General features: G+C 39.5%; 1 protein-coding gene across 15 annotated transcripts in view; it reads right to left on the bottom strand.

The window, feature by feature from the left end:
* Positions 1 to 23,043, bottom strand: part of plekha5 (pleckstrin homology domain containing, family A member 5) — a 342,774-nt gene that overhangs the window by 74,790 nt on the left and 244,941 nt on the right. For all 15 annotated transcript variants that reach the window (XM_072562215.1, XM_072562217.1, XM_072562221.1 and 12 more), the window contains 4 exons: positions 22,291 to 22,363; positions 10,758 to 10,858; positions 7,852 to 7,967; positions 3,699 to 4,196 (listed from right to left, as the gene is read on the bottom strand). In XM_072562215.1, the coding sequence (XP_072418316.1) occupies positions 3,699 to 4,196; positions 7,852 to 7,967; positions 10,758 to 10,858; positions 22,291 to 22,363 (788 nt within the window). The remainder of the gene's footprint in view (positions 1 to 3,698; positions 4,197 to 7,851; positions 7,968 to 10,757; positions 10,859 to 22,290; positions 22,364 to 23,043) is intronic.

The following is a 23,043-nucleotide window of genomic DNA, read 5'->3' as shown; positions in this document are numbered from 1 at the left end:
TTCACATTATACCTTACATAAATTTGAGGTCATCCAAACTACTGTCCACGTTCTTACGCAAACCAAATTCTGCTCACCTATTATCCCTGTGATCACTGATCTACATTATTCAAATAATGCCCTGATTTTGAAATGTTCATCTTGTTTTCACATCCCTCCATATCCTTGACTTTCCCAATTTGTAATCTCCTTCAACCTCACAACCCTTCAATTTATGTACTCTAATCAAATGTATGCCTTTTGAGCATCCCTGATTTTAAATGCTTTGCCAGTGGTGATTTTGCCTTCAACTATCCAAGCTCTGGAATTTCCTCATGAATCACTACAACTTTCCTTCTTCTAGGACACTTAAAATCTACACATTTGAAAAAGCTTTTAGCCACCTGGTCTAACACCATTCTGTGTCTAGAGAATTTCTTTATAATGCTATGGTGTAGACCCATGGGACACATCATTCAATTAAAGGCTCTACATAAATAGCTTATCCTTGATTAGATTGAGAAAGAAAACAAACATAAAGTAAAATAAAAGGTGTGATATTCTTAAAATCTCTTAAGAGTTCAGGTCTGGGCCAGGGAACTTAATACAGTCAGTTATTTAAAAATACACCAACGAACAAGTACTTAAGTTGTTGGACTTGGATTTCTGTTGTGATTTTAAGAGACATTATTTGCATTGTACATTAATGTACAACTTTATGAAAATTAAGACGGCATGAGGACAGGATGTCACTTTCATGAAGTTAACAACAAAGTGGTGCAAGGATCTTGTGGCCTAGTCTTGGTGTCGCTACCTTTGGGCAAGAAGATCCAGGTTCAAGTTTCACATTCCTCAAAGGTGGGTCATAACATGTTCAAACAGGATGATTTATTAAAAAAATGCTACATGGCTCAATGATTTACACATTTACAGCAAAGTCTGCCCCATCAATTTAATGCTACAAATACCATCACATGAAATTCTTTCATCAGATAAAAAGTAAACTAAACTGAATAATGCAACGACCAACCTTAATTGTCCGCAGGACACATACATTTACTGATGTTAAGTTTGTCTCTTTGTTCTAAGTTTAATGTGTGTCTCTTGGCACCAGGATCCTTTACTATTTCTATCCTCCAGTGACCATTTCTGTTGTGAAAATTATTTCCTCTAATCCTAAACCAAATGAATTGTATCTTAAGCATTACAATTTTCTAAGAACATAAAAAGACTCCCCGATCTATTTCAATGCCTACGTACAGAAATTATTTAAGATAGATGAGTTGCCTACAAATCTGTAAAGAAAAACTGGGAGCAAAGTTCAAATATTGTTCCAATAGAACTATCAGAGGGATTTGCAACCTGTATACATTCACCAAATTTTCAAAATGCTATAGATTTCCAAATACAGCTTTCCCTAAAAATAAATCTGAAAGTGTATTTTTGTAGTTCATTTCTATTCCAATCAATTATGAATTATATGCATATGCATTAGAAATGTTACATTTCAATGGAATCTCTTTTAAATTCTTTGTTTTGCTTCATATTGCATGAGGGTATAAATACATGTGTTCCAAAGTAGAGCCACTTGTTCTACTTGTGGCACATCTGCTGTTATTTGCCAGAGTTATTTGCAGCTGATATCCATCACTTACAAATGGCCTGTCAATGCCTCTGGTAAAATTAGAAGATCTTTGCTTCTGGAAAGAAACAAATTTGCTCCAGTTCCAAACTTATTCACACAGAGAGTGACAAGTACCTCGCATGTGCATGCCAGATACTACATTTGATTGATCAATAAATGCTGTCAACTCGTTCTGTCCACTTCACTACCTCAAATTTTGCAAGTCCACAGGAACCAGTTGCTCAGTGAAATAGGATGATAGTGAAATCTTTGGCTTTATTCAAAACTTCTGTCAATAAAGAGTTACTTTGACTGCAGTATTGGAAACTAGGAGCAAGTGAGGATTGAAGATGCTGGAGATCAGAGTCGAGAGTGTGGTGCGAGACAAGCTTTTGCCCGAAACATGGATTCTCCTGCTCATTGGATGCTGCCTGACCTGCTGTGCTTTTCCAGCACCACACTCTCGACTCCAGTATTGGAAGCATCTAAATGCATGATACATGAGGAGGAGGAATTTTGATTAATGACACCTGAAAATGAGAGTGGATATACTATTTTGAAAATTATGGCACTTGCCAAGTAAGGACAAACAACACCCACAAGCATTTTCAAACAGCACTTGAATGTTACCATTTTTTTGTCTCTGTTTACCAGTAAACAGAGACAAAAATAACCAGACAAACCTTTATGCATGCTACTTCCTCACTACGCTTCATAATAACCTAAAGGGCATGAAGGTCAACATGACCCCAAGCTACATTATTTTTCTAACAATTAAGACCATAAGACCATAAGACCATAAGACCATAAGACATAGGAGTGGAAGTAAGGCCATTCGGCCCATCAAGTCCACTCCGCCATTCAATCATGGCTGATGCGCATTTCAGCTCCACTTACCAGCATTCTCCCCGTAGCCCTTAATTCCTCTAGACAAAAAGAACCTATCAATCTCGGCCTTGAAGACATTTAGCGTCCCGGCTTCCACTGCACTCCGTGGCAATGAATTCCACAGGCCCACCACACTCTGGCTGAAGAAATGTCTCCGCATTTCTGTTCTGAAATGACCCCCTCTAATTTTAAGGCTGTGTCCACGGGTCCTAGTCTCCTCGCCTAACAGAAACAATTTCCTAGCATCCACCTTTTCAAAGCCATGTATTATTTTGTACGTCTCTATTAGATCTCCCCTTAATCTTCTAAACTCCAATGAATACAATCCCAGTATCCTCAGCCGTTCCTCATATGCTAGACCTGCCATTCCAGGGATCATCCGTGTGAATCTCCGCTGGACACGTTCCAGTGCCAGTATATCCTTCCTGAGGTGTGGGGACCAAAAATGGACACAGTACTCCAAATGGGGCCTAACCAGAGCTTTATAAAGTCTTAGTAGTACATCTCTGCTTTTATATTCCAACCCTCTTGAGATAAGAGACAACATTGCATTCGCTTTCTTTGAGATAAGAGACAACATTGCATTCGCTTTCTTAACGAGAATACTTGAAATTTACTCAAGTATGGCATGTGAACTAAGCAGTCTTCAAGTCGTAGAGAATCCAGATGAAAACTGCAGGAAAACTGAATATGCAACACTCAGAATCATTGCTATGATTTTTGGTACAAATAGTAAAACAAATTCATTCAGACACTAATTCCTGTACCAGCTAATAAAAGTTATAAATCGACAGTCAACAGCAAATTATCTTCCAGCTTCCTGTGGGAAGCATCATAGCATGATTTACAATCAAACGTTTCTCTATATCACATCATGTTTAAAGGACACTTAGTGACCATGGATCCAAAAAACCCAGATTGGATGTTGTCACATTCCACTTGCAATTACTGTTGCTCAGTTGTGACAGTTAGTATCTTGAACTGTGATTAAAGTTGATATTGATATGTCTCCCATCTATGTTAAACCATTAAGCCTTTAGTCAATGTAAATCCTAGTTTTGCAAATACAGAATAGAAACATGGAATTTAATTGATGAATATCATTGTACATTTACAAAAGGAAAATCTAAGAGTTGTACTCTTAAAAATAAGTTTTGAATTATGCTTATAAGTATTACAAAGAACTGTTTAAAAGAAGTCTCCATACCTTCTTGGTTCCTCCTCTTGGCCCTTTCCTTTTTGTGTTCTCACCCACTGCTCCAACTGCACCATTGAATTAGTCCGTTGAATGCCCCTTCCACTTTCATTTAAACTAACCAGTCTTTCTCTTTCAGTGTCCACACTTTCTACAGGAGTACTGACTGGACAAATTGAACCTTGTTCATTGGAAGCACTTGCATGCAGAGATTTGTACTGTTGAGATGGAACACTGTTAGTATTTGACGTGACATTGTCGCTCTCTGATTTTGCAGGTTGCAATTTTATACTGTTGATTTTAGTCAAAGGTTTGTGCTGGTCCAGTCCTTCTATCTCAACCTGATATTTGTCAGTATGAGTGATGTTCAGATTTTCTTTTTGTTGGACACCCAGAGTGGTATCCATATTTTTCTGGTTGTTCTGATTTTCAGGCTTGACTAGCATTTTGTGGTTTGGAACATGGTTGACCTCTTTAGGAGGTACAATTTCAGATGTTAGCTTTTCAGTCCTGTGGGGGAGAGAGTTAAAGCAGGTTTGTCATCCATATCATGCAACCTTTGATCTGAAATAAGTCAGACTTTATTGCTTTACTTTGTCTGCACAACACCTTCATGACCTCAGCAGCAACTGCCTTTCTCCATTTAAACATTATAGTAAAAATGATTAATGCAGTAGTGAAATTACAACCAGCTTACTGCACAAGTAACTGCCCTTGAGCTAGAAATATGCTGCACATTTTTTCAAGAATTTCTGCTAACATTTAGTTGTGTTGCTTGTTTACCTGAACTTACACCATCTTGAAACTGCAACTAGAACAAATTTCAGCTGCATTATATCCTCAGGGCATTAAACCATTAAATCACTGAGGAAAATACAATAGTGAGTGGTTACAAGATAAAGAAAAAAAAGTAATCATTTATGTTGCTGCAGCCAAAGCAAATCCTAAAAAGGCATGCACGCATGCAGAAAGGTAACAATTCTTTAGCAACACAAACCAAGATTGCTAGAAAAAAAGCAGGTCTGGTAGTATCTGTGGAGAGAAAACAATGTTAACGTTTCAGGTCCACTGACCCTGCTTCAGAACTAATGGAAGCTAGGAAAAGGTTGGTATTTATGCAGAATATGGGGTGGGGGAAAGGAAACGGGATAAGTGATAGATGGAGATAGACACTAAAGAGAGAGAAAAACAGTTGGACAGAGAAGGGAGTGGGATCGAAAAGTGTGGCGCTGGAAAAGCACAGCAGGTCAGGCAGCATCCGAGGAGCAGAAGAGTTGACATTTCGGTATAAGCCCACTATCAGGAATGTGGGGGCGGGGGAAAGTTGCTGGGAAAGCGAAAGGTACGTGCAGGTGGGGAGTGATAGTGATAGGTTGAGGGGAGGTGGAGCAGATAGGTGGGACAGGTAGGACAGTGCTGAGTTGGAGGGTTGGATCTGGGATGAGGTGGGGGCAGAGGAGATAAGGAAACTGGTGAAATCAACATTGATGCCGTGTGGTTGAAGGGTCTCAAAGCAGATGATGAGGCGACTTTCCTCCAGTCGTTGGCTGGCTTGGATTTTATGGTGGAGGCAGCTGTGGATAGGAGGAGTGAGTAAAGGTCAGCTTGAGAGAATGAATAGCTGCTAATGGGAGGTGATTAGCAGTTGACAATGGGTTGTGTGTAGCAGCAGCCCATGCGATGACAAGGCCTCATTATGTGGAGTTTGGGGTAGGGACATAAGAAAACATGCTCAAGCCTTAAAATTGTTGAACACAATATTCAACCCAGGAGGTTTCAGACTTCCCAAGTGGAAAATGAGATGCTGTTATTCCAGATTGTGCTGAGCTTCACTGAGATAGGGGTGTTGGCGAGGAAACATGGTGATGTGTTGAAATAGCAGGCAACTGGAAGCTCAGGGTCATTTTTGCAGACAGAATGTAGATGTTCTGCAAAGCTGTCACCCAACTACAGAAGACCATATTGTAAGCAGCGAATACAGTAGGCTAGATTGCTTCATCTGGAAGCTGTCTGGAATCTTGGATACTGAGAAGGAAGGAGGTAAACGGACAGGTGTTAGACCTTTTGTGGGTGCAGGGGAAGGTGCTGTTCGGCTTGGGGATTATTGTAAGTGAAGGAGCAGTGGACCAGAGCATTCCTGAGGGAAGTGCCCATGCAGAAGGCTGACAAGAAGGGGACAGGACTATGTGTCTGGTGGTGGCATTCCATTGAAGGTGACGGAAATGGCGGCTTATGATCCTGAGGATGTGGATGCTGGTGGAATAGTTGGTAAGGACAAGGGGAACTGTATCGCTGCTTTGGGAGGCAAAAGGAGGGAGTGAGGGCCGAAGTGCTTGTGATGGCCACAGGGCCTTCAGCCAGGTCTGATCCAACTCCTGCACACACCTTACTGGCCAATATCTCTGCTGCAGTGCTCCAGCGAAGCTCAACACAAGCTGGAAGAACAGCATCTCATTTTCCACTGCTGAACTCTGTAACCTTCTGGACTCAATAACGAGTTCAACAATTTTACAGTTTGAGCATCTTCTCCCATGTCATAACCCAATCTCCACACACCAGGCCTTGTGATCAAATGGGCTGCTACCACAAACAACCCATTGTCAGTGACTAATAGCTCCCTTTAGCAGCTATTCATTCGCCAAGGCTGACCTTTACCCACTCGTTTCTCTGTCCAACTGTTTTTCTCTTTCTTTGGGTTCTATCTCCACTTATCGTTTATTCCTTCCCCCGGCTCCCAACTCTCAACTCCCAAACCCATATTCTGCATAAATACCAAACATTTTCCCAGCTTCTATCAGGTCTGAGGAAGGGTCATTGGAGCTGAAACATTAAATCTGTTTTCCCTCCACAGATGTTGCTGGGCCTGCTGAGCTTTTCCCAGCATTTCTGTTGTTGTTTCTAATTTTCAGCATCCTCAGCTTTTTCCGTTGTTTGTTTAGTATTTAACAATTCTTTAGGTCTGGGACATTGAATTAAATTACAAAATATACATTTTTGAATTTCAATGAAAATAAGCTTTCAATGGTACACATCCATTCCTTATTATTCAAAACACATATTTATAAATTAGTGATGAATTAATTTCATATTAGAGCCATGTTGTAGTTTGTTGAACACTGAAGGTAGAAAACAGGAGAGATTGCTTTCAAAGTTGGCTGATGCTACTGCAATGAAAGACTACACTGATTGACATTTTAGCCATCCCATAGCTTGTGTCCTGCCCTCAATAGTTTACTTGGCTTTAGATTCTGTAATTACCCATGTTGTTAGTCATGGGATGATGTGTCAGTCACAACAAACTATAAATATGCGTAGAATTTACTGGAAAAAGACTGAAACTAATAAGGTTTCGCAGAAGTAGAAAAATAAGCAATATTCCATGTATAAAAGATTCCGCCAGAATTATAAGCACATATTTCAAGCTACTGAACTTTTATACTCAGTAATAATTTGACTCTCAGCTATTTTGCTCATCCAAATTTTCATTTATGTCTTTCATTTTTAAATTAAAAATATATTTTCAAATCATATCACAAATGTCTCTGACTTCAAAAGCAACAAGGTTCAGAAATGTTATGAGATATTAAAACTGTTTTTTCAATGATTGCAATAAATTATTCTACTGTTTCAACTTGTAACATACTCAAAAGGTATGGCCTTCTGATCACTATATTTTATCACTAGAACTCATTTTAATTAGAAATCAAATTACTTTAAATTTTTTGTATAACTTACTCACAAAAAGTGAAAGATCTGTATCAATGGCAATGCATTTGTTGATCTGTGACTGTATGATCATCTAACCATCACCATGTCCTTGGATTGGTGGTTAAAGGAATCTAAGTTTTCATCAGTGTTATGTTAATGAATCAGGATAATATACACAAACAGCAGCTATCTCAAAATTATGTTCTTCTTTTCCTAACCCTCCTCCATCACATGAAGACTTGATTGATTTTGTCCTTTCAGGAGATTATAATAATCATTTAAGATTTTAACAATGCCTGAATGCAAAATCTATAATTCAATTAAAATTTAAACCATTTTCAGAGGTTAGGATCTTGTCTGGTTTTGGAAATATGCCAGTTAATTCATAATTGGTTGAATAATTTGTTTGTTGAAGGGGGAGGGGAATGGTCAGGGAAAATTTCAAAGTCAAAAATACCTTTTCACGGGTTCTGTTTGAACAAGGGCAGCTTCTATCATAGCCTTCATCCAGGATTCCATTTCCTTGGCTGTTTCAGTATAGAAATAATAGGTCCGCATATTTGGATGAGAAGCCTGACCAGAAATTATAGTGATTACTAAGTTAAATGGTTCCTGTTAAAAAAAGAAGAGCAAATCAATATATAGATAAGACAAATCACCACTACTTGAAACAAATGCAAGTAGAAATCATAAATTTCCAACTCTATTGAACATATTGCAGCACAATTACTATAATTATTACATTAAGTCAAGCTACACAATAGAAATAATAATCCTACACTATGTTAAAATAATTTTCAATAGGTTGGATTTCAAAGAAATTGTCCCAAATTCTTCAGTTTCCTGTCAGTTTGTATACCTTATTCCACTGCATGCTTATAGCATATTATACTTTAGTTTCTATCTTTGCCTGATTTATGTGCAGTCTTTTTTCCATCACATTTTCCACTTTTCTCTATTACTCAAAGCCTTTTAATGCTTTTCACACCAATTGCTATGAACATACTCGGGTTTTTTTGCCTTACTTTAGATGGCTGTGTTCTGGATTGCTTACCATAGGATGCCTCTTTTGTCAAAGTTATTCTCGTATACAAACTTAAAATAAAATTAAACAGTGTATTGTCAAATTGGCTTGAAAAAAAAATCACACTGAACTCGAAACGTTAATTCATGTTCTCCTCTCCACAGATGCTGCTAGACTTGCTGAGTTTCTCCAGTAAGTTTTATTTTATTTCAGATTTACAACATCCATGGTATTTTGCTTTTATTTAGTAAAATTGGGATGTTAGAAACAGGTTAACACACCAGAAATAAGTTCTTTCTTTTTTAATATGAGAAGTTGCTTATTTAACTTACAAACATTTTTTCTACTTTTTGAGTACAACTTGCATTAAGATGAAACTTGCTTTGCCTTCCTGGACACAAAGTTCTAGGTACAATGACAATGAATAGATATGCATCCATCAAATGACTCAATGCTCATGTTCTTTAATTGTCTAATTGTACTTGATGGTTTATCAGCCTTAAGATTCAGGAAATACTCAGCAAGTTTTCACCATTAGCAATACTGACTACATCTTGGGCAATGTAAGAATTCTATGGTGAAAGGGAAGATATTCATCTCAGGAACATTCAGATCAGGAGGTCTGAGAAATCAAGTGGTCACCACAATTCCTTTGCCTTCATCAGAAAAAGATAATTTCTAAATTCTTACAGGTTGGCTAAATCTCCATTGTTTTCCAAGTATTTATATCCAAATTTTTAATTTCTTTTGTGGCTTACCAATTCTCCAGAATAACTTGAGTTGAATATTTAATCAGAAGAATAATGATCTGCTGGCATGGTGCTTTTCTGCCTATCACAGAAGAGTGTACAGTATGTAGCCCCTGCAAATCCTAGTTTGAATCCTTTCACTAAAATGTCTAGTTGTTGCAACATGCCTGTTCCCCTCAAAGCCCAAGTATTCATTTACAGTCAGAGAAGGGCAATTGACTGTATATGTAGGGCGGCATGGTGGCTCAGTGGTTAGTACTGCTGCCTCACAGCAGCAGGGTCTCAGGTTCGATTCCAGCCTTGGGTGACTGTCTGTGTGGAGTTTGCACATTCTCCCTGTGTCTGCGTGGGTTTCCTCCCACAAGTCCAAAGATGTGCAGGTCAGGTGAATTGGCCATACAAATTGCCCACAGTGTTAGGTGCATTAGCCAGAGGGAAATGGGACTGGGTGGGTTACTCTTCGGAGGGTCGGTGTGGACTTGTTGGGCCGAAGAGCCTGTTTCCACACTGTAGGAAATCTTTAAGAGAAAATAAAACTCTAATTTGGTGTGAACAAAAATATAGTTGGGACAGAGCTGAATTATAATATTGACTACTAATTGGGCTTTTCTATTGGTCGCTTAATTGTTTCTTTAACAATAGATATTGGATTATGATAGTTTTGTTCATAGAGTCATAGAGACGTACAGCATGGAAACAGACCCTTCGGTCCAACCCGTCCATGCCGACCAGATATCCCAACCCAATCTAGTCCCACCTGCCAGCACCTTGTAAGACATGTGTCAATGAACATACTTTGCACACCAACAATTCAAGTCAGGTGCAAAACCTATGTACCTGTAATCTAAATGTTGAGCACTAATGCTCTTGTTGCACAGTGGTTGTGCCCCAACCTTTGAGGCAGGAGTCATGGGATCAAGCTCCACCTAATTCAGAAGTGTGCAGTAACAGCTCTGAGCAATTTAATTAGAAAATTTTTAAATGCTGCTCATACTTACTGGGCTATTTTAAGTGAATTCCCAACAGCTGTGAAACATCCAAAGTTCATCAGTTGCTCAAAAGTACAAGGCAGGTTGAAAATAAAGATATATACATATTAATACATATCATAATGATATTGATAATCACAGTAATGATTTTGGTGACATCAGTTGGTTCATAGTTAAACTGAATTATCAAAGGATAGAATTTAACAATTTATCTTAGTAACAAAGTTACAATGTTATTACTTTTCCCACTTACAGACACACTAAGATTTGAATCTGGGACTATGTTAAAATATAAAAAATTAACAAGATGAGATTTTAAAATTCATGTTCAGTATTTGTCCATTGCATGACACATTAACAATAGAACAGAATAAAATACATCTTTTCTGTTTACTATATAACATATAGTATTTAAAAATGCAATATTTAAAAAATGTTATTGAAAAGGGTATGTTTAAAAAAGCATTGTTCACTCTTGAAAAATGAGTTGGGTATTTGCTACTGAAATAAACTCTAATGCTTTTGTTATGTAGGTCACCCCAACTTTAAGCTCAAGAAAACAAAATACAGAAAGACCATGTTACGTTATACAAACACTGACCTTGAATGCATATTTGCGGTTTATATGATCCTCTGGGCTAACTGGAGCTATCTTAAAACTAGGCAGAAGAATGCTTCCCAGAATGCCTTCTTCCTTTTCATCTGCCAGGAAAGAAGCAAAATCAAATCTCTTGTATTCCTCAGGTCGTAAACCAGCTTGCATTTATAAAGCAACTACTACTTAGAAATAAATCCCAAAGTGCTTCACAGAGGTGCTACTGGACAAATTTCAGTGGGAGGCGGCACAGTGGCTAGCATTACTGCCTCACAGCGGCTAGCATTACTGCCTCACAGCGGCGGGACCCCAGTTCGATTCCAGCCTTGGGCAACTGTCTGCGTGGAGTTTGCACATTCTCCCAGTGTCTGCGTGGGTTTCCTCCGGGCGCTCTTGTTTCCTCCCACAGTCCAAAAATGTGTGGGTCAGGTGAATTGGCCATGCTAAATTGCCCATAGTGATAGGTGCATTAGTAGGGAGTAGGTGAATGGATCTGGGTGGGTTACTCTTCAAAGGGTCGGACTCGTTGGGCCGAAGGGCCTGTTTCTGCAATCTAATCTAATCTAAAATGGATGCCAAACAATTGGAGAGGAGGTCAAATGATGCAACCCAAAGTTTTATTGAAGAGGTAGGCTGCAAAAATAATCTTTAAAGGAGGTGAGCATGATGAAGCAGCAGGTTCAACTATGTTCAAGTTTTCACTCCTTGGAATATAAAGGGGTGAAAATTATAATTCAGTTGCAGGGTGTTGTGATCAAACCTTACCTACAACATTCAGTTCTGGTACCCAAAACACAGAAACAATACACTGGTTTCAGAACGAAATTCAACACTCCTTGAAAGCAAAACCAGGCTTCAAAGGTTAAATGGTGTGGACAAGCGTGTTAACTTGATCTGCATTCCCTTGAGATCAGAAGATTAAGGAATGGTGTAACTGAAGGCTTTACAATAATTAAAAAGGAAACGACTGAGTCAGTACAGAGAAGTTATTTCTTCTGCTGGAGTAATATGGACAAGGCAGAACAATAAGTAAATTAGAACTTAGCCATTTACACATGGAATAAGAAGCACTTTACTCACAAAATAGATAGTGAAAGTAAGGTTTGCTCACCCTCTCAAAATGATGGTTTAATGAAATCTTGAAAATATGAAGGGGCAAGGTAGGTGAGAGAGCTGAAATACTGAATAGTGAAACAGGCCTGAAGGTTGAATATATTACATTTTCTACAGTGCCAAAGAATCAGAGGTGATCTCATTGAAACTTACAAAAAACATTAAAGGGATAGATAGGGTAAATGCAGATTAAGATGTTCCCCCGGTTGGGGAATTGAGAATTGCAATTTAAAATTAAGGGGGATGCAACTTAGGTTTGAGAAATGAAGAGAAATTATTTTACTCAGAATCTTGTGAACCTTTGGAAGTCTTGACTACATAAGGCATCGGAAGCACAACATTTGAGTTTATTTAAGGTAGAGATTAATACATTTCTAATTACCAATGGTGCACAAGGTTATGGAGATGCATTCAGTGAAAAACATTAAAGTGTTTCATCAGCCATGATTGTGTTGAAGGGCAGAGCAAGCTAAATAGGCTGAAAGGTCTACTCCTGTTTCTATGTTCCATTTCTGTTCTTATGTTGATATAACCAAATGCTATACGACCACATCTAAATCTATTTTCATAACTGTTCACTACAGTTTTTTTTTCAAAATTTGCTGCACTTTTATATTCATTCATGGGGGTGTGGGCATCATTGGCTAAGCCAGCATTTATTACCCATCCCTACTTGTCCAGAGGCAGTTAAGAATCAATCTCATTATTGTGGTTGTGGAGTCACATGTAGGCCTGACTAGGTCAGGACAGATTTCCCTCACTGAAGAACATTAGTGACCTAGATTGGTGTTTATAATAGTTGACAATGGTTACAAGGTCACCATTAGGCTGACTTTTTAGTGCAAATTTTTAAAATTTTAATTCAAATTTTACCATCTCCCATGGTGGGATTTGGACTCATGTTCTCAGGACATTAACCTGGGGTTCTGGATTACTAGTCCAATGACATTACCATTAAACCATCACCTTCCAATATTGTTTTATTAATTTTATTTTGTTCTACAGTTTACTTCTTACAGTTAAAACTTGAACTTAAAAATATCATTTTACAATTTATTAATAAAATCCTATTTGCCAAAAATGACTTTTGTCAAACATGAGACGCCAGATTTCAACATAATAAATAAAAGCTATGTGAAAATGATATACATTCATTGTTTCTACAAAACAATTTAACACAATTGTTAAAATAAACTCTCAAAGCATAGCTCCTTTAACTATTTTGTCTGATCAAAACTCTAGTCAAAAAATAGCTGCAGGTTGTGTCAAATGCCAACAAAGAAACTGATAATAATAATTAGCATTTGTGATTCACAGTCAATGATTTAAGCTATAAAAAAGTGATTGATGCAAATTAGCAGGCTGAAAAGTTTTCAAAGAAGCACCTTGGATTTTATTTCTCACAAAATACATCTACAAAGAAGGTGTGTATTGCAAATGAGTGAAACATTCAGAGGGCAAATGCTCTCAGGATGTGTTCAATTACAAAACACATTAAGTGCTGACACTGGACTGAGAGACAGCGGTCCAAATAGATATCTGTCCATATCACTTGCTTCAATGTGGCAGTTTAAGAGACAAATACAATTTCTCGACCAACGCTAATGTGCAAAACCAGTCACACAAATCTAGTCCACAGAAAATAAAAGAGGGCATTCAACCCATCATACCTGTATCAGCGAAAAATGAACTATCCAGACTAAATTCACTTCTCAGTTTTTGGTGCACATTCTTGAAGATACGTTAAAGTGTATACCTAATGTTTTATATAGTACTAACATAATGTATTATAACATAACATAATGTACATTTATAATCCATTTTTCAGCTAATAAAGGAAAACACTATGTTTCCGCTGATAGGCTAACCTACCTGCCCAATCACCTTCAGGAATCTTATTGAATACATGGAGAGATGAAGCCCAGGAGAAATTTAAAAGATGAGAATGGTTTGCAACATTCAAAAAGAATATCTTTAATAAAAACAAAACACTGCAGATTCTAAATCTGAAACAAACAGAAAATGCTGGAGTAACTCAGGAGGTCTGACTGCATCTGTAGTGAGAGAAACAGAGGTAACATTTCAAATCTGATGAATCTTTTTCAGAAATCTTTATCTTTAACATATCTGACATGACTTTTATTGCCATTCAGATGTGCATGGGACAAAATCCTGATTGACGGGTTTAAGTTGAAGGGTTGAGTGAAATGAATACATAATAGGAGTTTTTTGAGCAACAAGGTCATCACAAAATCCAAATGTGAATCTAGGCAAAAGTGAGGACTGCAGATTCTGGAAACCAGAGTCGAGATTAGAGTGGTGCTGGAAAAGCACAGCAGGTGAGGCAGTATCCGAGGAGCAGGAAAATCGATGTTTCCGGTCAAAAGCCTTTCATCAGGAATGGAGGCAGAGAGCCTCCAGGGTAGAGAGATAAATGGGGGGTGGGGCTGGGGAGAAGGTAGTAAAGAGTACAATAGATGAATGGGGGTGGGGATGGAAGTGATAGGTCAGAGAGGAGGGTAGAGCGGACAGGTGGGGAGGAAGATTGGCAGGTAGGACAGGTCATGACGATGGTGCTGAGCTGGAAGTTTGGAACTGGGGGGAGGGGAAATGAAAAAACTGGTGAAGTCCACATTGATATCCTGGGGTTGAAGGGTTGGGAGGCAGAAGATGAGGCATTCTTCCTCCAGGCGTCGGGTGGTGAGGGAGCGGCGGTGGAAGAAGCCCAGGACCTGTACGTCCTCGGCAGAGTGGGAGGGGGAGTTAAAATATTGGGCCATGGAGCGGTGGGGTTGATTGGTGCGGGTGTCCTGGAAATGTTCCCTAAAGCGCTCTGAGAGGCGGCGTCCAATCTCTCCAATGTAGAGGAGACTGCATCGGGAGCAACAGATACAATAAATGACATTGGTGGATGTGCAGGTGAAACTTTGATGGAAGTGGAAGGCTCCTTTGGGGCCTTGGATGGTTTTGCAAATCCTGTGGTGGCAGGGGAAGGTTCCAGGACGGGAGGGTGGGTTGTTAGGGGGCATGGACCTGACCAGGTAGTCATGGAGGGAACTGTCTTTGTGGAAAGCGGAAAGGGTTGGGGAGGGAAATATATCTCTGGTGGTGGGGTTCGTTTGGAGGCAACGGAAATGTTGGTGGATGATGCGGTTTGTGCGAAGGTTGGTAGGATGGAAGGTGAGCCCCGGGGGGGGGGGGGGGTGGGTTCTGTCCTTGTTACAGTTAGAGGGGTGGGGTTTGAGGACAGAGGTGCGGGATGTGGATGAGATGCATTGGAGGGCATCTTCAACCACGTGGGAAGAGAAATTGCGGTCTTTAAAGGAGGAGGCCATCTGGTGTGTTCTATGGTGGAACTGGTCCTCCTGGGAGCAGATACGGTGGAGGCAGAGAAATTGGGAATACGGGGGTGGCATTTTTGCAGGAGGTAGGGTGGGAAGAGGTGTAATCCAGGTAGCTGTGGGAGTCAGTGGGTATGTAAAAAATGTCAGTGTCAAGTCGGTCATCATTAATGGAGGTGGAGAGGTCCAGGAAGGGGATGGAGGTGTCAGAGTTGGTCCAGGTGAATTTAAGGTTGGGGTGGAATGTGTTGGTGAAGGTGATGAACTGCTTAACCTCCTTGCGGGAGCACAAGATGGCGCCGATGCAGTCATCAATGTAGCGGAGGAAGAGGTGGGGAATGGTGCCGGTGTAACTACGGAAGATGGACTGTTCTACATAGCTGACAAAGAGACAGGAATAGCTGGTGCTCATACGGGTGCCCATGGCTACCTCTTTGGTCTGGAGGAAGTGGGAAGATTCGAAGGAGAAATTGTTAAGGGTGAGGACCAATTCAGCCAAACGAATGAGAGTGTCAGTGGAAGGGATGTTGGGAGAGGAAGAAACAGAGGGCTTGGAGGCCCTGGTCATGGCGGATGGAAGTATAGAGGGATTGGATTGTCCATTGTGAAGATGAGGCATTGGGGGCCAGGGAAACTGAAGTCTTGGAGTAGATGGAGGGTGTGGGTGGTGTCTCGAACATATCCCAAATCGGAATCTCTCTAGATCCCAGAATTCTTGTAATGTCTCTTACTAATTAATAGGTACAAAAAATCTTTGGTAACCTACTCAGAGGACTGGGAAATCTGATTTTGAGAAAAGAGAATGAAATACCGACATATTGGTACATCAACAATGGCAATAACTTTGGAAGAAGAAAGTATATATTATATTTGTATATAATATATATATAGACAAGGGAGTTAACAGTTAGGGAGGTCAGGCAGTAAAGTTTGGTCATTATATTTTCGAATGGTGGGTCAAATGGCCTACTTCTGCTGCTATTTCCTATCCTTTTATCACTTGTTTTGAAAGACTAATGTCCATTTTAATAGAACAGCGGTCTTTTTTTTTCTCTGTGTAGGGGTCACATTAGTGCCAAATGTCACATATTCCAAACTGTAAGACAGCTCCTACATTAGCATTTTGGAAGACCTATAAAGAACTAATATGCTAATTCTATCACTATTCCAGAGTTGCAACGATATTATACAGCTCCAAATTTTATCCTGCTCAATAGACATTTGAATCCTGCTGGAGCACTTGCTGGTACTTGTTGATTTTGCTGCATGATCAAAGATGGCCTTTTCTTGTATGCATAGAATCAACATGTGTTCTATCCTGTTTGAGTGTGTGTTGCTGGAAAAGCACAGCAGGTCAGGCAGCATCTGAGGAGCAGGAAAATCGACATTTCGGGTTGGAGCCCTTCATCAGGAGAGGACTTGGGGAGTACAGTGAGAGAGGGATTCACTGAGATCTTTGTAGAGAGGGGAGGAGAACTTCTTTAACGTAGGCATCCCTGGAAGAGGCTTCACAGTAAGGTTGAAATCAACTAGGAGACAGCGAGGTCTGCAGATGATGGAGATCAGAGTTGAGAGTGTGTTGCTGGAAAAGCACAGCCGGTCAGGCAGCATCCGAGAAGCAGGAAAATAGACGCTTCGGGCCAGAGCCCTTCATCAGGAATGCATCAGCAATGCCCTCCTGAGAAGCCTCTTCCAAGGATGTCTCCCATGAAGAAGTTCTCCTACTCTCTCTACAAAGATCTCAGTGAGACCTTCACTCATTGTACTCCCCAAGCCCTCTCCCTTCCCGATAAGAGGGCTCCAGCCCGACACATCGATTTTCCTGCTCCTCAGATGCTGCTTGACTTGCTGTGCTTTTCCAGCAACGCACTCTCAACTCTGATTTTCAGATCTGCAGACCTCACCGTCTCCCTGTTCTATCATGTTGTGGAGTCCAAATGCAGGCTTGCACCACAGGTAATGCTTATATATGTATCATTTAAAATTAGCAAAATAAATGGACTAAAATTGTTATTTTAAAACTTTGCTGCAGCCTTTTTCTTTGGGGTTATAAGTTGTTTTCCTTCTCCTTGCATTTATTTAGATATTCAAACTTATATTTTTTCAGTCCATGTCTTGGTGGGTTTCAAGATGACATTCCTGGCCCTCTATTTGGTCTCACTAATTTCATTCTTAAGTTTAATCCTGGTCACAGTTTCTGTCCGCTATTATTTCTGCCACTTACTCAGTACAAGCTCATCCATGGTACTTCTGACAGCCCTGCTCTGCAGCAAGTTTTTGTTAGTCAAAAGTAACAAATCCCTCATGTCTCCATATTATAGCTGTTGGCTGGTAGTTTCTTCTCAAGGGAAGTGAATGACAGGCTGCCCTACAGAATCAGTTGGAAAATCCACAGCTCATTTTTCCTCTGGCACTAATTAAATCAGAGTGGCACTACTGCTGCTCCTGTCCAGTGTTAGCATGAGAATCGAGCTGAGCATCTTGGAAAGGGCTTAAATGGCTTTAGTGCAGCATCTAACTTAATGACAGGTGTTTGACTCGATTCTCAGCAATTTCAGCAAATAAAGCAAAAAATGTGGTGACTCCTATTTAAAGGCCGAACCTGACTCAAAACAACAAACCAGCATCATTCCTACTGTGCTGTACATTCTATCCTCCAAACTGTTAGAACTTCAAGGAAATATGCAAATTCCCAGATCCCAAAACATGCAAATTCCAAGTTCATCTTACATTACTTTCTGAACACCTATATCCCTTTATATATTGCATATGAAAAGAGCAGTATATTAACATACGCATAAATCCTTACAAAAGATGAACCAGTATGTCTAAAAATGCAACATCAGGTCAGGTGGTACACTTTCTGCCAAGCTTCAGCTGTAGATAAAATAACTAATTGATTTGGTGACTTGAGTAACATTCTGAGATTTTGTTACTTATTATCTGGCAGAGTTAGGTTGTACTTTCAGTCAATGGTGGAAAAAGAGAAACAAAGGTTACTAAAAATAAAGACAGGTGAGCAAGCAACACCTGAATTTATAAACCATATATTCTGGATAAATGTTTTCTAAAGGAGAACAATATTTTTCTTTGTAGTACCACTACACCTCTGCCTTCTCATGTTAACAAGCCCTTAAAGTAACATCAAAAAATGTTCTGGAGAATTTAACATCGAAACAGTGACTCAATTAAGCTGAAAGGCACTAAATTAAAATTAAGTATGCTTCATTGTAAACTTTCTTCTACCACCGATTGGTAGAGACACTAAACACAATAATCCTTAGCATCGGGCACATTAATGAGCCATATAGCCCCTCTCAAAAATAAGTTACTATTATGAATGAACGAGCGTTGAAAGAAATTTCATAGTTACTAGTGCACTCCAAGCATATGAGAATAACAACATGAGAAGCGGAATGTTCTTAGTCTGGCACCGTGAATATTTTGTTTTATTCATTCATATTACATGGGTGTCACTGACTGGGCCAGCATGTACTGCCTCTTGCAAATTGTTGTTGAGAATCATTATCAAAGGTCCCAGAAGATTAGTTGATAGCACAGCAAATTCCACATAAATGGAAATTTTTTGACTTCCCACATCATCTGTTTTTTGAACATAAAATGTGTCAGAGAAACTCAGCACATCTGGCAGCATCTGTGGAATGTAAAACAAAGTTAATGTTGAGTCCAGTATGACTTTTTTTTTGAATCATCTCGTTCAAGGCAGAGGTACACAGAATTGTAATCAGTAGGAGAATCATGGTTATGGGGAAGAGGCAGGAAAGTGGAGACCATTGAATGGCAGAGTACGCTCACTGGGCTGAATGACCTAGTTCTGCTTCTATGTCTTATTGTCTTAATTTTCATGTTAATCTTTGGCCTGACTTTGAATCCTGGTTCCTTGGATGCAAATTTCTGCATATATGCAATACTTTCTTATCTATAGATATTCAAAAATGGTTCAATGTTGATAGAATATATCTGAAGTGAAGTCACTATATTTAAGCAAAACATGACAAATCTGCACTCGTCAAAATCCCACAAACCAGCAAATCAGACCAGTGACAAATTAATCTGTTTTGATTGTGTTGATAAATGGAAGAAGAAAAATTGGCCAGGACACTGAAAGACTACACCACCCCCCCGCCCCGCCAAGCCCTTCCCCCCCCCGCTCTTTAAATAATATTAGTGAATTATTTTCTTCTATGGACTCAATTTAACATCTTGCCAAAACATAATAGTGCTATTAAAGCAGAATTCCAATTGTTATGCACTGAAGTAATAGGTTTAGATAATCTATTATCTAATCCATAGTTCAGATTGAACTCAAACATTTGACTCAGGTTCTAACACAAAGTCAAATTATGCTTTAAATGAGCAAACTAATCACATAAATTGATTTTAGACTTAACGAATTGCAATGTAAACTAGAGTAGAAAGTTCACTGGTCAAAAGTAATTTCTATCACCATACAGTTAGCACTGCTGAGGAAGGATATTCCTGATGAGCAGGGAGTCCAGAACCAGGGGCAGCAGTAGTCTAGGATACGAATTAGGCCACTTTGGGCTGAGATGAAGATAAATTTCTTCACCCTGAGTCCCGTTTCTGTGGAATTCTCTGCCACAGAAAGCGAGTTATGCCAAAACATTGAATATTTTCAAGAAGGAGTTAGATTTAGTTCTTAGGACAAAAGGATCAAGACAATATGGAAAAAGGAGGAATAAAATACTGAGTTGGATGATCAGCCATGATCATATTGAATGACAGACCAGGCGTGAAGGGCCTAATGCCTTACTCATGATCCTACTTTCTATCTTCCAATTACATAACTGCTGAGAGTGAAGTGAAAATAACTGTTTGAATGATGCTCTCTGCAAAGGCATATTAGATGCAAAAATCATTTTTAACTCAGTTTTATTAATCACTAGGAGAGCAGAATTCTCTGTGAAAATTAGCTTTTTGAGAAAGTGATTGCTTTTCAATTTTTGTTAAACATCTTAACAGTAGAGGAATAAGAGAATGATCAGGGAGAAGGTAGGGCCCATCAGGGATAGCAGAGGGAACTTGTGCGTGGAGTCTGAACAGATAGGGGAATCCCTAAATGAGTTTTTTGCTTTGGTTTTCACCAAGGAAAGGGACATTGTTGCGAATGAAAACTTTGAGGAGCCAGTCTTGACCAGATCAAGATTGATGAAGTTGATGTGCTAGAAATTTTGGAAAACATTAAGATCGATAAGTCCCCAAGGCCAGACCAGATTTATCCTAGGCTGCTCCAGGAAGCGAGAAAGGAGGTTGCTAAGCCGCTGGCGAGGATATTTGCCTCCTCACTCTCCATGGGAGTCATACCGCAGGATTGGAAGGAGGTGAATGCTGTTCTTCTTTTCAAGAAGGGTAGTAGGGAAATCCCTGGCAATTACAGATCAGTAAAGTCTTACGTCTGTGGTCAGCAAAGCTTTGGAAAGAATTCTGAGGGTTAGGATTTACAACTATTTGGCAAAGCATAGCATGGCTTTATGAGGGGCAGGTCATGCCTCACAATTCTTATGAAGTACTTTGAGGAGGTGTCAAGACAGGTCGACGAAGGTCGAGCAGTGGATGTGGTGTATTTGAACTTCAGCAAGGCATTTGATAAGGTTCCCCATGGTAGGCTCATTCATAAAGTCAGGAAGTATGGTATACAGGGAGATTTGGCTATCTGGATTCAGAATTGGCTAGCTGACAGAAAGCAAACAGTGCTTGTAGATGGAACGTATTCTGCCTGGAGATCAGTGTTGAGTGGGATCCCGCAGGGCTCTGTTCTTGGGCCTCTGCTCTTTGTAGTTTTTATAAATAACTTGGATGAGGAGGTTGAGGGGTGGGTTAGTAAATTTGCAGATGACACAAAGGTTGGAGGTGTCGTTGATAGTATAGAGGACTACTGCAGGCTGCAGCGTGACATGGACAGGATGTAGAGCTGGGCTGAGAAATGGCAGATGGAGTTCAACCTGGATAAATGCGAAGTGATGTATTTTGGAAGGTTGAACTTGAATGCTGAATATAGGATTAAAGACAGGATTCTTGGCAGTGTGGAGGAACAGAGGGATCTGGGTGTGCAAGTACATAGATCCCTCAAAGTTGCTACCCAAGTGGATAGGGTTGTTAAGAAAGCATATGGTGTTTTGGCTTTCATTAACAAGGGATTCGGGTTTAAGAGCCACAAGGTTTTGCTACAGCTCTACAAGTCCCTGATGAGACGACACTTGGAACATCGTGTCCAGTTCTGGTCGCCCTACTATAGGAAAGATACAGAGGCTTTGGAGAGGGTGCAAAGAATGTGTACCAGGATGCTGCCTGGATTGGAGGGCTTGTCTAATGAAGAAAGGTTGAATAAGCTCAGACTTTTCTCTCTGGAGAGGAGAAGGAAGCGAGGAGACCTGGTCGAGGTATACCAGGTAATGAGTGGAATAAATAGAGTCAATAGCCAGAGACCTTTCCCCAGGGCAGGATTGACTGGTACGAGGAGTCATAGTTTGAAGATATTAGGAGGAAGGTATAAAGGAGACATCAGAGGTAGGTTCTTTATGCAGAGAGTTGTGAATGCATGGAATGCGTTGTCAGCTGTGATGGTGGAAGCAGAATCATTGGGGATATTTAAGTGACTGCTGGACATGCACATGGATAGCAGTGAGTTGAAAGTTAAGTTATTATATTTTACATTAGGATTAAACCTAGGCACAACATAGTGGGCCAAAAGGCCTGTTCTGTACTTTTCTATGTTCTAGTGTAACTGAAAACAAAATGTAAAAACTCGAGTCCTTGCTTCCCTTACATCTAAAAGAAAGTGTTGCAAAATTAATGTATTGCTTGGTCACTGTTCATAATGTAGATATGTGGCTAAAAGATTTTACAAGGGTAAACATACATAAACAGTCTAAAATAAACTAGTTAAATTCAGCAATTCTTTGGAAAATGGAGCAATATTTATGAAGTCCTTAAAATAGCAGATTCTCTCATTTAAAATTCAAGTCAAATGATCAGGTTTTATGTAAGATGATTTTACAAATGATCTGCATCACTGCAGGTTAATTATTTCACAAACACCTTACCTCTATAATAGAACAGGCACAGATCGGCAAGCACAAACCAGCGCTTCTTCCACAATTTCATTCCTGTACTATCCTACAAAACAATTATAAATATCTTATCAGGCATCTTCAATCGTTTAACTATTTGTACTTTTGCTATTGCAGACCTGTAAGTAGCACACATTAACAGCAGATATCACCCAGCTTGGTGGAAAACTCCAGCCTCAAATCAATGTCACATACAAAATCAGAGTCATCCAGTTAATTGCATGTTTCACCCCAAATTCTCCCCAGTAGTTATGGCTCAAATTGCTGCAAGTCCAATATAGAATGTTGTTAATCATGTCAAAAAACAGTTGGTTAGTATTTACTTTATTAAGCCACCAGTCGTTTTCTGTAACTACGTATGTTTAAAGAACTTTTACTACATTGCTATGCAGCAGTTGGCCAGTAGAAGAAATATCTCAAAAAACTCAGACAAAATATCCTTTGGTACAACTATTTATGGTTGTGTAATTTGAGATACAATTAACAATTGCGGCTGATTGTGTATCCAGAAATGAATGACGGCTTTTGAGGAGATCTTTATTCAGTTAGATGAGGAAGGACAATTAACAATGACATTACAAGCTTTAGAATAACCGTTTACAGGAGTATAAACTGGAAATAATAGTGAATAGAATACTGAAATATAGTGTCCAGCTGCAGCAAAACCCCAAACAATGACTTCGGTGTACAATGAGAGGGATAGAGTTCTCCTCTGTGGAAGTAGTA

Source organism: Chiloscyllium punctatum, chromosome 44 (assembly GCF_047496795.1).
Source record: "Chiloscyllium punctatum isolate Juve2018m chromosome 44, sChiPun1.3, whole genome shotgun sequence".
Classification (NCBI taxonomy): domain Eukaryota; kingdom Metazoa; phylum Chordata; class Chondrichthyes; order Orectolobiformes; family Hemiscylliidae; genus Chiloscyllium; species Chiloscyllium punctatum.
The sequence above is the reverse complement of the archived record's forward strand: the minus strand, read 5'-3'. Positions and strand labels throughout refer to the sequence as shown.